Raw genomic sequence first — 16187 nt, 5'->3', positions numbered from 1 at the left:
AAAAAATGAGTTCCTGTGCCTGCTACAAACAACAGAAGTGAAATAAGGCAGTACATTTAAAAAGTCTGATTTAAATTAACTGGGTTTATTAAGTGTGTGTGTATCAGAATAAAAGATTAGACATTGAGAAAGTAGTCAATAGCTTTTTCTTTGAACATTTTGGGTGCCACTAACCCCTATTACATTTTCTAATAGAGTCTGAGTTCCCTAGTTATCTTCTACAGCAATAAGTTGTTGGCAGGGTGGAAAGGAAAAGGGGGTTTAATGATGATAATGGCATAGCGGTAATGAAGAACAATAGTGCAAAAAGGCAAGAGTGATGGTGAGAAGAATATAATCCAATAGGGCACTGGGCTTATTGGAAATTAGTAATTTTGATTCCTCTGTCATTTCATTTTTAGACACTCAAGAGATGGAGATAAAAGAATGGTTCAAGAATCGTCAGGACAAGCTGGAGATGAAGGCGATTAAAAGGACAACCGGTACAACAACAGATTATTTTGCTCCTGGACGTGGTGAATCTCTAAGAGGTACATCTGCTCTCCAACTATATCGCTGCCATCCCTTGTGTACAGCCATTTTGTTATCAACTCCACAATGTTCTTTGTTCCTTTCCCCTAATCCCCTTGTATCTTCCATTGTGCTGCAATATGTACAGATTAACCAACGCTCTCTTGTACTGCACCTCTAGTCTTTCTCAGTTTCAGATTGCGCAGCCCTGAGTGCTGTGCTAGCACAAACATAAAGTCGACATCTCTCCACCTTTTTTTCCCCTGCCTTCCTATCTCGTATTTAAGAAACAAAAAGATCCACCGCCAGGAGGTCGTGAGGGAAGCATGTCTAGAAGTTAGCTAAGGCATACACTGTGTTGTTAAAATACCCCTCACACACCGAAAGGGCCCTTGGTGTCATGCTTCATCATCGGGGTCTTCCCGCCCCGCTGCGGAACGGGGCGTGCTACGACTGGCGACTACACTGGAGCACTGTTATTGTAGTGCTATGTGTGGTGTATTTGTAGTGAGTGAAAGGGTCAAGTGTTGTTTAAAAAGTACCTGGCCTTATGGACTAAAGATACTTTATTCGGTCAAAGGCTGGTACTGTTAAAAGGGTGGTTCGGAGACATCAAGCTTTTAATGTGCTGATTCTCCAAAACCACAGAGACGCGGGATGGCGATAGAGCAGGCGAGGAATCCTGTAGTTCAGCTCGCTGAGCTGTACAGTCTCCGAGTGATTGAGTTTTAGAGACCATAGGTCTAAATTTACCTTCACGCCAGCGACCTTTAACAATCGCGCACGCAGCACTATATGCTTGTTTACCCCCAATTGCGGGCTGTGCTGATCCGTCTGTATAAATTATACATCCGTAATGTTCTAGAGGCAGAATCTCAGTCGGCAGAGGACGTTCGTGTTCGTATTGTAGAAATTCTTGTGTTTTCAAGTAGGGGTCAAAAACGTATTCAACGTCTGTTGCAGCAAGAGAGCTAACCCATTGAATCCATCTTGGATGTAAAGCCCTAGCATTTGGAATGCTCGCTTTTGTAACTGCCTCTAAAGCAGGTACAGGTGTAACGATCATTATGCGTTTACCCTGCGCAAGAGCCCTCTCTTTTGCTACTGCAGTTTGAACCGCTGTCAGAATCTTTTCTGTTGAAGTGAATTTCATTTCAGCTTGTGTGTACAAGTGTGATTTGTATGCTATTGGTACCTTTTCACCTTCATTAAAGGTTAGGTACGTGAATCCGCATCTCCCTGGGATGATTCGGATCACAAGGTTGCGTACGTTGTCGCGTGTCTGTAATTGTGTTTTTGCTAACATGTCTGTTTGCACTGAACGCAACATTTCTGTGCGTTTTTGAGTCCAATTAGTTGATTTGAAATCAGGTTTTATCAGTTCGTAGAGAGGTTTAACCCTTTCTGCGTAATTCAGAACATAAGTTCTTCCAAAATTCAGGAAACCTAGAATTGACTGTAAGCTCTTCAGCGTTTTTGGAGGTTGGAGCAGCGCACATTTCTCCAGAACGTTTGCTGCTAGGCTTTTGCCTTAACTTGATAACTCGTAGCCTAAGAATAGGACGTTGAGGTGGGCAATTCGTGATTTCTTAAAATTGAATTTGTACCCTTCAGAAGCAAACCCAAGTATTATAGTGTTCACTCTTTTCAAGTGCACGTCCACATCATCGTCTGTAAGATAGATGTCATCGACATAGGATAATGCCTCATCATCATACGTTTGTAGTAACTCTGTTACTCTGGCTGAAAATAAACCTGGACTATTCTTGAATCCCTGGGGGAGACGGCAAAATTGTCCTTGTGTCCCCATTATTGAGAAATCGGTCAAGTTCCTGCTTTCTGGTGCAATGTTTTGACAGAAGAAACCGTTAGAAATATCTAATGTGGTTTTATATTTTTTTCGCACAATGTTATTCATCAGTGCTGCACTATGTGCATTTTGTACTGTAAAAGTTTTGCAACAAGAGTTTAAGTGTCTGTAGTCCAAAACTAGACAATATGTATTGTCTGGCTTGGAGACAGGAAACAAAGGATTGTTCATAGATGAGGTGCATGTTTCAATCACCCCTTGGTATTCAAGTTGATCTAAGATCTCCCTGACCTATTCTTTAGCTTCTTGCTTAACCGCATGCGTGCGGGCGGAATTCCGCCCGTACGCTGGGTTTTTAAAAAGCGCACTTTACGTGACGAGCTGGGCTCGTCATGAGCGTGCGAGGAGGCTACGCCATGACGAGCCCAGCTCGTCATGAGCGTCGAAGGGGTTAACTAGATACTGCCTCTGAGCAGTAGGTTGAGTTTTTAACTGGATTTTATGATGAGGAGAGTCCTCATCCCATCCTACGTGATTGTTGTATAATGCTGGAGCCTGGGCTACTGCCCATTTTCCGGCATATGTGTATTTTTTATGAATTGGAATGTAAATTGAGAAGGCTGACATAATTATCCCTTCGCCATGTGGGCACTCCCTGACAAATTTAGGTGGCCAGTCTTGTTCAGCTAGAAGAATGTCATAACCTTTAGATAGCTTCTCCCAAAAGAGTGCTTTTATTTTTCTAGTTATGTCCCCCTCCATTCGGAGTGTTACTTCATATAACTTATGTGGTACACTAACCCTGGTATCGGCAGTTTCAACTTGAATGTATTCATTCAAGTCCATTGTCTCTAGATGATCCTTCAGGATCTTGTGAGCTATGGTCACTTCTGCTGCGCTGTCTAGCATTGCCTGGGCCCACTCCCCGTTCTTGAGTTGTGTTCTCAAGATCCTCGGCATTTCTGATCTTTAGACTTGCTACCTTCTTCTTGGTGAATTGAGTTTTCTTATTTTTTGGAACGTGCTGTTTGTCTTTGGACTTCACGCGTTCCTCCTTTTGTTCTGATTGTCCTCTTCTTTTGGATTTGTGCAAGGAAGTCTGAAAAGTACGAGAGGAACGTGTATCAGTATCTTGATATCTATCAGGTTTTCTCAAATTATCCCTATTTCTGAGGTTATACCTCTTTTCAGAGGGCTCCTGTTGAGGAGACCTTCCTGTAGACTGAGAGCGCTTCTCTTTAGGAAGTGTCTGTTTAGTGTTTTCCCACTTCTTTTTAGGAGTAGTGAGATTATTTTTAATAAAAACTTTTTCAGACTTTTCAGTTAGTTGGGGTTTTACTGGTTTCCCATCCAAACTATCTCTACCTAGTTCTTCATAGGATTTTTCAATAATTCTTGCAAGTTCATATGGTTGCTCTGTTATATCAGTTTCTTTTAGTTTTTTTGCTGATTGCCACGGATGCTGCTTCACCTTCGATGTTAGCTAATAGTATAGCCGAGACCTGTTTGAAATCTTTTAGTAACTTCATACCAAGATTTAAGGCAGGTTCTGGTCCTTACTCATTTTGAATCTGTCTTACGACGTCTGGTATTACCCCCATAGACGGAACACCATGTGTTTTTGTGTAGATTGAAGCAAAGACTGTACACCATGTGTCACAGTCCTCCACGTGTGGTGCAATCCCCATTGGTAAGCAGATTGTCAGAATTCTGTGTTTCTCATGAGATGTACTATCAGGAAATACTGCCTCTATTTGAGTAATTTTTTGAGCTAACCAGAACGGAATTTGTTCCCTTTTTGCGTGCAATTTACCAATGACTGATTGTATAGTCTGTGGTGTAATATTGTTTGTGTTCCCCTGATGAGGGGTGTGCTGTGGAATCCTTATAGCAGGTTGGACTGTTAAAGTCCGCATGACATATTGAACCAATTGTCTATGTATTTTATTTAACTGTTTCAGCTGAGCTAACAGTTCTGGACCTGTTATTTGTTCAATGTCAGGATGTGGTGTATAGCTGGCTAGTACCGCCATGTTGCTCCTGGTCTACCTAGTGGACCGAGCCTGGTAATGTGATTTTGATGTTGTAGAGCGCCTTTAAACCAGAGCTGATGCTCTTGGTAAGTTAGTGGAATTTCAACGTCCTCGAAAGGAACGTATTCCGCCGGAGGTTCCTCTACTTTGTAGTAGTGGAACTCATGTGTTACTGGATTTGCTGCAGGAAACAGAATCCGTGAATAGAATACCTCTGTCTGCCGATATTCATGTGCCTCTATAACAAATATTAGTTTACCACCTCTCGATGATACTCCATTCTCTATAAGTTTTATAGTGATTGTTTTCCTTATATTTACCGGGATGAGTATAGCATCCGGGTTATTTTGTTGGAGACTTGTGGCGTCTAGAGCTGCTTGAGCTGCTGCTGCAGCTCTCTCCCTTTCGTCATCACTCTCTGACATTTTTGTTGACTGAAAGTTTGCAGAGCAAGTCTCAAGGAAACAAAGATAAGGTGCACAATATTTTTGGAACACTGTATCCTTCAACGTTGAACAAACCAAAAACGAATACATAGGATTTTCGCCCTACTCAGGTATGGCGGATATTATATCCTTTTACCCACTCCAGACGTCTTTTGGAGTTTTTATGGGAAAAAGCGGTCTGTGTGAAAAGCACGACTGAGTTACTCTAGTATCTAGCGTTAAATTAGTGCCTTACCAAACGTTGGGGGCCATGTAGTGTAGTTCCTATATTCTCAATAGGCTCTGCGCATTGGAATGATATATACTATAGATTTGACGTAGGACTGAGGTCTACTAGGTCTCTATCAAATATATTAGACTTAATTGAGAGTGCCAGCTAGCTCAGAGGTCCCTAGAAACTTTCTTGAATTCACAAGAAGGGATTCGTTTCTGACAACCACATAAACATGGCCATTTTGTTTCCCAAGAATAAGAAATGTATCTCTAGAGTCGCAGAAACAATAGATAGTTATTTCACTCAGTCAATCGTGCATGCTTCATTTCACCCCAGGTGCAGAGAAATAGAGAGACAGGCGTTTTCAATAAAAAGTATTTATTAAACAGTCTTCTTTCACATGCAGAAGAAATGAACTGCTAAAATCGTAATACTGGTTGTAAAGTACAATGCGTACAGTACGAAGAGTATTATAAATAATACTGTAAAATCATGGTATGGTTTCTAAGCAATAAAATACATAGAATACATACATTAATAAATAAAGACTAAAAGTACTCAACTGGTGCTTCTAAAATACGCCTACCCCGGTGTACCTAACCTAAGTCTAGTACGAGGGAAGAAGTAAGTGAGGTGTAGATTAGTTTCAGTATTCTTTTGCCAAGAATCTAATCCAAGAATTCTCTAAGGGTCTAATCAGCTCCATACCTTGGTTTAGAATGAAGGAGGTCTGGTATCTCTCTCTCAGAACTCGATTTCCCAACAACCCGCAAGGGTAGCTTGGAAACACTGGAGCTGGATTTCTCGTCTAGATAAAAGACAGCGTCTTTCCCAGTGTGTCTGAAGAAGGCACAGACGCCGAAAAGCATCCGCCAGAAGGGGTGCTTTGAAATGCCATGGCTTGTGATCTGAAATAAAGGTGTTCCCCGCTGTTCCCCTGCTGTGCCCTCTACTTCTTCTTGGAGGAGTTTCTTGGACATATTGTTGCGCGAGCTCCAGCTCCGCGCTCAAGAGGCCCCCGCATCTTCAAGTGGCCTTGGACTCGCTGGACTCCGCTTCGGTGGAATCTCTTTCCAATCCAGGGTACTGGAACGACCAAGGCCCACCTCCGGACCCGGGAGGAGATGGGGCGGTGTTGCTGTCACTTGACATCACGTCGGGCGAGATAGAATTTCTGCCTTGCCCCCGCCAAATGGATCCCTATGTCTTGGGGGTTGATGCGGTTTGGGGACTCGAGGGGACACTTTGTTTTAGGGTCACAGTGACTTTGGGATTCACTTACATCTAAGCGCTGATCCACCCTCCGCAATACCTACCAGCTTAGAACATTGCATGCTGGGACCTGTAGGCGCCTTCCACGAGGCGGCTGGAAGGAGGTATCAGGCGATTGGAACTGTCCTTGGGGGCGGAGCGGCTCTTCAGCAATCAGGAGGCAGGATATTTAATCCGAGATGCACGCCTGTCTCTTGTTTGTTCGTTACACCCTCAGCGCTGAAGAAGGCACAGACGCCGAAATCCATTCGCCAGAAGGGGTGCTTTGAAATGCCATGCCTTGTGATCTAAAATAAAGGTGTTCCCTGCTGTTCCCCTGCTGTGGCCTCTTCTTCTTCTTGGAGGAGTTTCTTGGACATATATATATATTCACTGAAAAAACCATAGGTTTCAGGCCTTATATAGTTAGGAATTAGCTTTTAAAAAACCTTTGAAATTCACTTAAAAAACTATAAGTTTTAGGGGTGTTATAGTTAGCTGGACATTTCACTCATACAAAACCATTGAAATTGCTCCTATATAGTTAGTTGTACTAACTATATTTCGCGCACCCGCAACCCACTGCTGATGATGTCACATATTACATCATTCATGACATCTCAAATGACATCACTGATGACATCACTGATGACATCATCCAGTGAATGTGGTTTGCCTCGTTATTTAAATATGCATTATATATATAGCAATTTGCATTGAAGTATGAGTGGATATATAAAAATAAATATTTGGATGGCGGACTTTAACAATGTATAGTGTCTCACTAAATATAGTGGATAGGCGCTAAACTGTGTGAATATCTGTATCACTTTGTCAGTTGTTTTGTAAACTGGTTCTCCAGTTGGTTACTAGCTATGTGAAAGTCTATATTAGTTATTGATTAGTTAATTGAGTATCTGTATGGGAGAGTGAATGTGTGTGTGGTTCGGTGGAGGGTGTGTGACTGCCCAAAGATGTGTGAATAGTTGATTCAGTAGATATATGAAGTTAAAACTACATGTTCTAACAGTTGTTTGGGTGAGTGAATATCTTTATGGGTGTGGTGATGAGCAAATATATTTCTCAATGGTACATGTCCAACAAACTAGAAAAATAAAAGGCAGTGTATGTGTCAGTTGTTGTATATAAATAAGTATACATAAGACTCAATGATTGTGTGAGTGACTGTATGGATAACTTTATACTTGTAATAATGATTTTATAATATACTAAATATGACTTACTATCTAAATGAATAGATGAAGTGGTGTTTGTATAAGTGTGTAGCTAACTAAGTATGTAAGTATGATCCATTGTTTGCATAAGTGAGTAGGATAACTTCATATGTGAATAGGTTGTGTGCTGGTGTGTAATGTCGATATAGGTGTATAAGTATTTTTGACAGTGTTCTATTTTTCATTGACAGCATGTATGAGTGAATCTACAGGTAAGTGATTAGATGTGTGTATACATCTAGGAATCAATGAGTGGGTTTTTAAATACTTGTATTGCTGTGTCAATGGATTCAAATATGATACTCTGTATTTTACAAAGAGTGATGAAAGATTTTACTAGTGTATGAAAAGGTGTATGTGATTGTCACGTGGATGATGTCATCAGTGATGTCATCATTGATGTCATTTGATATGTCATCAGTGATGTCACTGACCATGTCATGAATGATGTAATATGTGACATCAATAGCAGTGGATTGCGGGTGTGCGAAATATAGTTAGTAAAACTAACTATATAGGAGCAATTTCAATGGTTTTGTATGAATGAAATGTCCAGCTAACTATAACACCCCTAAAACTTATAGTTTTTGAGTGAATTTCAAAGGTTTTTTAAAAGCTAATTCCTAACTATATAAGGCCTGGAACCTATGGTTTTTTCAGTGAATTTGCAAGGTTTTTAAAATGCTAATTACTAACTATATAAGGTCTGAAACCTATGGTTTTTTCAGCGAATTTGCAAGGTTTTTTAAATGCTAATTTCTAACTATATGAGGCCTGAAACCTATGGTTTTTTCAGTGAATTTGCAAGGTTTTTTAAATGCTAATTCCTAGCTATATAAGGCCTGAAACCTATGGTTTTTTCATTGAATTTCAACGTTTTTTTAAATGACAATAATTTTTAAATGTATTAATTTGTTTTTTTTTTTATACTGATTTACAAAATTTTTGCAAGAAGGTGTTCAGAGGGCACGCCCCCTTTTTACAACACTCTGCAGCGCAACCCCTGGCGCGTTTGCAGAGGAGGAACTAATTCCCCTTGCATACTGGGGGTCCCTGGGGGGCAACTAGCCCACCAGGAGCCCCCAGTATAAGCCAGGGGGCTGCAATGCAGAGAGGTGTAATGAGGCCACACCCTTTTTTACACCTCTCTGCAACGCAGCCCCCGGGTGTGTTTGCAGAGGGGGAACTAATTCCCCTTGCATACTGGGGGTCCCTGGGGGCCAACGAGCCCACCTGGAACCTGCAGTATGCGCCAGGGGGCTGCATTGCAGAGAGGTGTAATGAGGCCACACTCTTTTTTACACCTCTCTGCAGCGCAACCCCTGGCGTGTTTGCAGAGTAGGAACTAATTCCCCTTGCATACTGGGGGTCCCTGGGGGCCAACTAGCACACCAGGAGCCTCCAGTATGCGCCAAGGGGCTGCGTTGCTTTGTCCCGGGGGCTCTCTACTCTCTATTACTCACTCTCTACTCTCTACCTCTCTACCTCTCTCTACTAGTCTCTACCTCTCTACCTCTACCTCTCTACCTCTACCTCTCTACCTCTCTCTACACGCACACATATACACACATATATATATGCATATATATGCATATGCATTTATATATATGTATGTGTATATATACACATACATATATAAACATATATAATCTGCATATCTATATAAATACACATATAAATGCATGCATACATATACATATATGCATACATATGCATGTTATTTACATGAAAGTTTGAAAAACACTAATAAAAGCAAAGCTAAAAAACCACCTCATTACAAACAGAATGGCTTTAACTTAAACGAGGGCGAGATCTATTGCATTTTCAATGCTTGTTTACTTTGGTTCCATCAAGAAGGCATTCAGATGTGTCACACATTTGCCATAAATTCTGAATGTTAGCAATCTAGTTGCTCATTAGATCACTGTAGTAAAGCTACTGCTCACCAGGGAAGTCTGCTGCTGGTATTCAAAGTGCATGTTTCAGTCTGCATGTCAGAATTATTTTAATGAAATAGAAGAGGATTTGAGAAGCCGCTCAAAATGTGCCCTAATTTTTCTTTCTGAAGCACTAATCATACTTTCTATGGCAAAATGAACCCCCTCATTTTGTTCCTTTTTAAATTAAATGTTTCAGACTTACCACTTCATTCCAATCAAGATGGCTTCTCGTGTGCCATACTTTTGTCATAAGTAAGACTGTTAGCGCTCTAGTTGTTCTTTAGAACACTCTGGGACATTCTGTCATTGGGCTATACTTGGGCTACATCTGGGTGATATTTGGGCTACATTTGGGCTCTTTTGTCTCGGGTGGCCATCTTGGGAGACTGCATGTCAGAATTTTTTAATGAAATAGAAGAGGATTTGAGAGGTTACTCAAAATGTGCCCTAATTTTTCTTTCTGCAGTACTAATCATACTTTCTATGGCAAAATGAACCCCCTCATTTTGTTCCTTTTTAAATTAAATGTTTTCAGACTTACCACTTCATTCCAATCAAGATGGCTTCTGGTGTGCCATGCTTTTGTCATAAGTAAGACTGTTTGCGCTCTAGTTGTTCTTTAGAACACTCTGGGACATTCTGTCATTGGGCTATACTTGGGCTACATCTGGGTGATATTTGGGCTACATTCTGGGCTCTTTTATCTCTGGTGGCCATCTTGGGAGACTGCATGTCAGAATTTTTTAATGAAATGGAAGAGGATTTGAGAAGTCACTCAAAATGTGCCCTAACTTTTCTTTCTGCAGCACTAATCATACTTTCTATGGCAAAATATACCCCCTCGTTTTGTTCCTTTTTAAATTAAATGTTTTAAGAGTTACCACTTTATTCCAATCAAGATGGCTTCAGGTGTGCCATACCTTTGTAATAAGTAGGACGTTTAGCGCTCTAGTTGTTCTTTAGAACACTATGGGAAACTGCAGTAGAACACAAAGGAATCAACTGACAGTCTCTGTCCTTGTTGGATGTACATGTTTTACTGAGAATGTCAGACTTCATTCTCACATGACTGAGAAAGATAATGTGAATTTACAGAAAATATGCTTTCAGCTTAGCTTATAGATCCCCTTCCAAACCACTGTGGGAAAAGCATGAGATAATAGTTTTCTTTCAAACATGATTCATGTTATCCCAGAAGAAGGCTTTTTCACATGGTAAAATCACCTTAGAACACACCACAATTCTTAAAATTGGTATGGTACTATCAACAAATGATTTATAATGTAACTAAAGTCTTAAAACCTTCTATTAACTGCAATGCTTTTTAATGAGGTGCTACCATGTATATTGGTCCCAAGATGGCTGCCAACAGTTTCTGTTTTGGAGTGTTGACAGACAGTTTACAGCCAATCAGCATGCAGCTCGTGCTTGGAAAGGTAAGCTTACAGTAAGCTGCTATATATATATTTTTTTTCTTTTGATTTTCTCAGGAACTACTGGAGGGATTTTCACCAAATATAGAAAAGGCACTTCTGCATACCAGTCCCTACCATTTTGCCAAGTTTGGTGTAATTCCGTTCGGGCTGTAGCCGTGTCTAATGGTCCCATCAAAATTAACTGAAGGAAAACACGTTTTGGTACCCCCCTTTTTTCTCGGCCCCCGCTTGACGAATACCCCCAGCACTTTCAAGGGAAGGAGCAGAACTGAGCTGGCCAAAATTTTGGAAAATTGCACGAAATTTCCTCAATCGACGCCAAAGTTATTCCCAATAGAATGTTGCGGATTTCCTATGGTAACTAGGTCCTAACTATATATACCTACTGGCGACCGCCAGTAGGTTATATATATATATATATATATTTATATATATATATATATATATATAAAACCATGTAGCTACTCCTCGAATCTCTCGGCGTCTCAGGCACAGCCTCGCACACCAGCAAACAAGGGAGACGGACCACAACGAATCAGCATCAGTGAGTTTATTGAATCACAGAGATCAGCTACGCGTTTCTGGCAAGTTATGCCCTTGATCACGCTGCAATATGAACAACAGACTGAATATATATATATATATATATGTATATATATATATATATATATATATATATATATATATGTATATATATATATATATATATATATGTATATATATATATATATACATATATATGTAGCAACGAAGGGAAAAGAATAGAAAAGAATAGCAAAGAATAGAAAGAAATAGAAAAGATTTGGTTAGGAACACCTCACCGACTGATGCAGCATCATCCTGGCAACTCAAGCTGAGGGGAGTCCGGTTCTGAAGCCTTGGTAGGAGTTCAGTCAGGACACATGTCCCATCACCGTCCACAGCAATACGTCTGTTCTGTGGTGAACTTCCACCTGGCCCGGGGAGGCCCCCTGCTTTAATACCATTTCTAACATGAAACGAAGCTTCTAGAAAGCCTCACCCCTTTCTCATTGGAGAAAACCGAGCTGACTTGTACCACTCTGCCTCAAGGTCAGGACAGTGGCAGGCCAAGCCCCTGTATTTTGGCTTTGAGGCGGAGCTGTACATTCCACAGATATTATCCAGTTCACTCTGGTCAATGAGATGCGAAAAACAAGTGAGGAGCAAAACATGCCCTCCCAACCTTGCGAAGCACAGAAAATGGCAACAGTCAAGAAAATGGAGTCAGTTATGCAAGCTCTGTCATGCACATAAAGAAGCATAAAGCAGAGCCAAATTTGAAGACAAGGTTACATGAGGCCATGTCAAAGCCAATAGCAAGCACTGCAGTGAAGGAAGATAAAGTTAGAGAGCAAGATTGACATGAAGCTATGTCAAAGTCAATAATAAGAGTTCTTATTGAAAGGTACTGTTCTACTCCATAACTGTCTCACGAGGCAGGCAAGTGTAAGATCGTTCTACATTAAGGCTAGAATAAAAAAGAACACGCTAAAGTCAGTTTAAGATGGTGATAGTTGACGGTCATCATGGGGTACTCAACCACAAGAGTGGCCCATTCACTACAGATCCAAAAAACATAAGTGTGGAACACAACGCTGACACTGTTTTCCTTGCTAGACTAACACCTGTGGAGAAGTGTGGCTCACTGGTTAGAAACGGCAGACCCTGAAGCAGAGGTCGGCCCGGGACCAGGGTTCAATTCCCGACGCGGCAGGGTCTTGGGTCAATGTCCGCGGACTCGATAATTCTCGCTTAGGTGCCTACGCTAACCATGGGTCCAACTCTGAAATTCTGGGCAATAGCTTGCTTAATCTCCACAACGGCCCCAGCAACGCCGGGGATGCCTGGCTTCACCTTGGGGTGCCGTCTCACAGGAAAAGCCAGGACGGGTTCCCCAGCGGTATACAGCGCCAGGACGCCACGTAACGAGGTAACAGTACGCTTTACAAGTATACATACATTACATTACATTACATTACCTTATCTAACATTGTTTTCGCTGTTTTCCTGGACGACATACAGCAGTATTCCACAAAAATGAGTGGATGTTTGTTTCACTGTGTGGTGTGAAGGACGCGTTGGAGAGAAAGGGTGCTGGGTTCCTGTGAAAGATTTGTGCTAGGTCAAAGTGGGGGGAAATAGGTAATTTTGTATATTCTGTTGCTATAAATGTATATATTTCTGCAACAGTAATACAAATGCATGAAATAAAGATGTATAGGTTGAATTTGAAGAATAAAGGAAGTGACTGTATGACATAATGTCCCCTAGAGAAGAGTGTAAATTATTGTTTAATAAGACCTTATAATAATCTGACTCTGTTTATTTCTTATGTGGGGGGAACAGGGTTCTTAATGAATACTATTTGTCTTATCTTCTTAATAAACATATGCAGCCCAGCCTGACTGTATTTTGCTATTACTCTTAAGTCCCCAGCAATGGTATTCTTCTCCAGTACATAAGTGGCTGGGTTGGCATCTCCAACTCTCATTGATTTGCCACTAAATATATGTGTATGCAACTGAGGTATATTGATTGGTCACAGCAAAGAATTATGGGAATGTGTCAACTGAGTACAACATTACATTTTTAGAAGGAGTAACATCGAAGGACTGAAATCTGTGGGCAGGAGTTTCAAAAACTGCTCCAGGACCATTCAAACCCCTTTTCTAAGCAATTTGAGTCCAAAGAAGGATTCCTTGCTAGATAATTGTTGATACAAGTAAATGGCTTTTCCATCCACATGAAGGCTAGGAAATTACATACCAGAAATCCTACAAAGGTAATTGTAATTGTAAAAAATTGACTATATCATTGTGCCAAGAAGGGCCTGCAGGTAAATGTAGTCATGATTCAACAGTGTGTGTATCCCAGTGCATATGAAGACATGTTAGGAATGGTGGTTTTCCTAATTCAAACACAAGGAGATGATGGACGGAACACTGAAACTTTTCAGACACTCACCCCCAGTCACAGATCTGGGTTTAATCCATCATCATTCTTTAGCTCACTTTGCCACTTCAGTTAAGACCCAGCTATATGCAAATCAATCTTGACCCTGTGCCTCATGGGATCAGTCCAGCCCAAACTGCCAAGCCAGATCTTCCCTGAACCGGAAACAAGCATCCTGGGACCGATTTCTGGTTAACACCCTTCATCAGTCAGGCTAGCTTGAATCCAGTGGCAAAGTGAGCAAGGGACCCACATCTGGGCACACCCTGCCATCTTAGGGCGAACAAAGCAAACACAAGGAGATGATGGATGGAGCGCTGAAAATTTTCAGACACTCACCCCCAGTCACAGATCTGGGTTGAATCCATCATCATTCTTTAGCTCACTTCACCACTTCAGTTCTGTCACGACAGAGACTGGTTAACTAACCTTGAAAGCCGGATACAGCAGGAGCGATGTAGGATGCTAGATAACCTCTTCCCCTTATATGGCACCACCTGCGAGTAGGTATAAACTTGCTCCACAGATCATGCCACAGCAGGGGAAGGGGAAAAAAGGGACAAATTAAACAATAAAGTTGTAGCAGCTAGAACACTTAATGGCGTGGGAACCAGGAGTTGTAGGCTTCACTCCTATGATAGCCCCGTGTTCCTTGTATAAGAGACACAGCACAACACACATGAGTTTCTACCCTCACCCTCCCAGATAATATATATATATGTCAAAATGTGTATACTGCACTTACAGTTAATGCTGCCACAATCATTCCAGGGAAAAAGGCGCAAAAGGTAAAAATAAAGAAAAGAAATGAAAGCTGGTCTCCACCTCTAGAGTTCCAAAGGAAGAGCACACGCAGTAGTATATAACCCTCTAGGTTTCAACAAGAAGTCACTGGAAAATGTACTTATCTTAAATCAGATGTCTTGTAGTGACGCGTATTTCCTTTCAGGGTTAGAAAAGGAGTTGTTTCTAGTAGCACATACTACCAGTGTGCTAGAACGAATAACAAAAATAATGATATCCAAGAAGAGTGAAAAAACAATCCGAGCCTCTCAACAGCTCATAAGAAAAACAATATAACCTAGGGTGAATCGCATTTCATCGCACTCCAGCGCGTCCACAGAAAGCAAGGCACCGAGAACTCAGCCCGCCTTGAGACAAAGGAAGTGGCAGAAACGCAGTCGCACTCCAGCGCGAACGCGAGGAAAGTTTAGAAGTCAGCACTTCAGCGCTTATAGAGCAATGCAGGGTAATTCAAAGGAGGTCTTCCTTTCTCCGCCTGCGGGGAGAATTACGGAAGCAGAATCGCGGTCGCGCTTCAGCGCGTACGCGAACAAGGACCCGGTTGTGGCGGCTGGAATCCGTCAGAGATAGTTTTTTACCAACACAGGAATGCTTGAAGGGGCGACGTTTCAAGGCAAACGTTCCATCCTACTCTGAATACAGGTGACAAGCACCAGGTGATGGGAGGGAGGAGTTTAAGTACAGAAAGGATAGAAGAGGTAGGACAAGGAATATGCTCTAGGCTTTATGGGCGATGTAGTCCCCATTTTCACCCTCATTCTTATTGCCTCATAGTCACGTGAAAGAGCATTCAACACCATTACCCACTTTACCGTTGCCTAAATATGACAGAACCCCCTCTTAATGACCGACGTCTCTGCGGTTCATCGGGCTCAGTGGGGAACCGTGCAGGGAAACGCCTAAGGAGACCAGAGCAATGAAGGTGGGCACTGGGTTCCAAAGAGCGCTCCACGGGCTGTACCCTTTCCACTCAATGAGGTAATGCACCTGTCCCCTTATGCGTTTGGAATCAAGAATGTTTTGTACCCTTTACTCTTCCTCCCCTTCTACCTCCACAGGCCTTGGTCTCTCAGGCACTCTAGTACCAGAGAGACAGGGTCGTAGGAGGGAAACATGAAACACTGGATGGATGTGCCACATGGAAGGGAGCGTTAGGATCATGGCAACGAGGTTGATCACTCTAGTAATCGGATAGGAACCCACATATTTAGGTTGCAACCATGTGTTACCCTTAAACCTCAGATGTTGCGTGTTAAGCCACACCTTTTCTCCTACCTTATCGGACGGCTCTGGTGTTCTCTTTTTGTCTGCATTTTGCTTATGTCAGGCTCTGGCTACTTCCAGGTGTGTTTTGGCATTCTGTAATACCGTTTTGAGATGTGCATGGTGTTCTTGGATTGTGGGATGTTTGGAAACCCCTGGTTGTTCAAATGGTAGCATGTTAGGATGATATCCATTAAGGCAAAAGAAAGGTGTACAACCCAGTGAGGAATGGTCTGCATTATTATACATAAACTCCGCAGTCCTTAAAAGTG

The 16187-nt window shown here is 41.7% G+C and overlaps 1 protein-coding gene across 3 annotated transcripts in view; it reads left to right on the top strand.

The window, feature by feature from the left end:
* Positions 1–16187, top strand: part of DRC7 (dynein regulatory complex subunit 7) — a 323191-nt gene that overhangs the window by 168857 nt on the left and 138147 nt on the right. For all 3 annotated transcript variants that reach the window (XM_078669530.1, XM_078669529.1, XM_078669531.1), the window contains exon 11: positions 402–530. In XM_078669530.1, the coding sequence (XP_078525656.1) occupies positions 402–530 (129 nt within the window). The remainder of the gene's footprint in view (positions 1–401; positions 531–16187) is intronic.

Source organism: Lissotriton helveticus, chromosome 12 (genome assembly GCF_964261635.1).
Source record: "Lissotriton helveticus chromosome 12, aLisHel1.1, whole genome shotgun sequence".
Lineage (NCBI taxonomy): Eukaryota > Metazoa > Chordata > Amphibia > Caudata > Salamandridae > Lissotriton > Lissotriton helveticus.
This window is presented reverse-complemented; position numbering and strand designations above follow the sequence as displayed.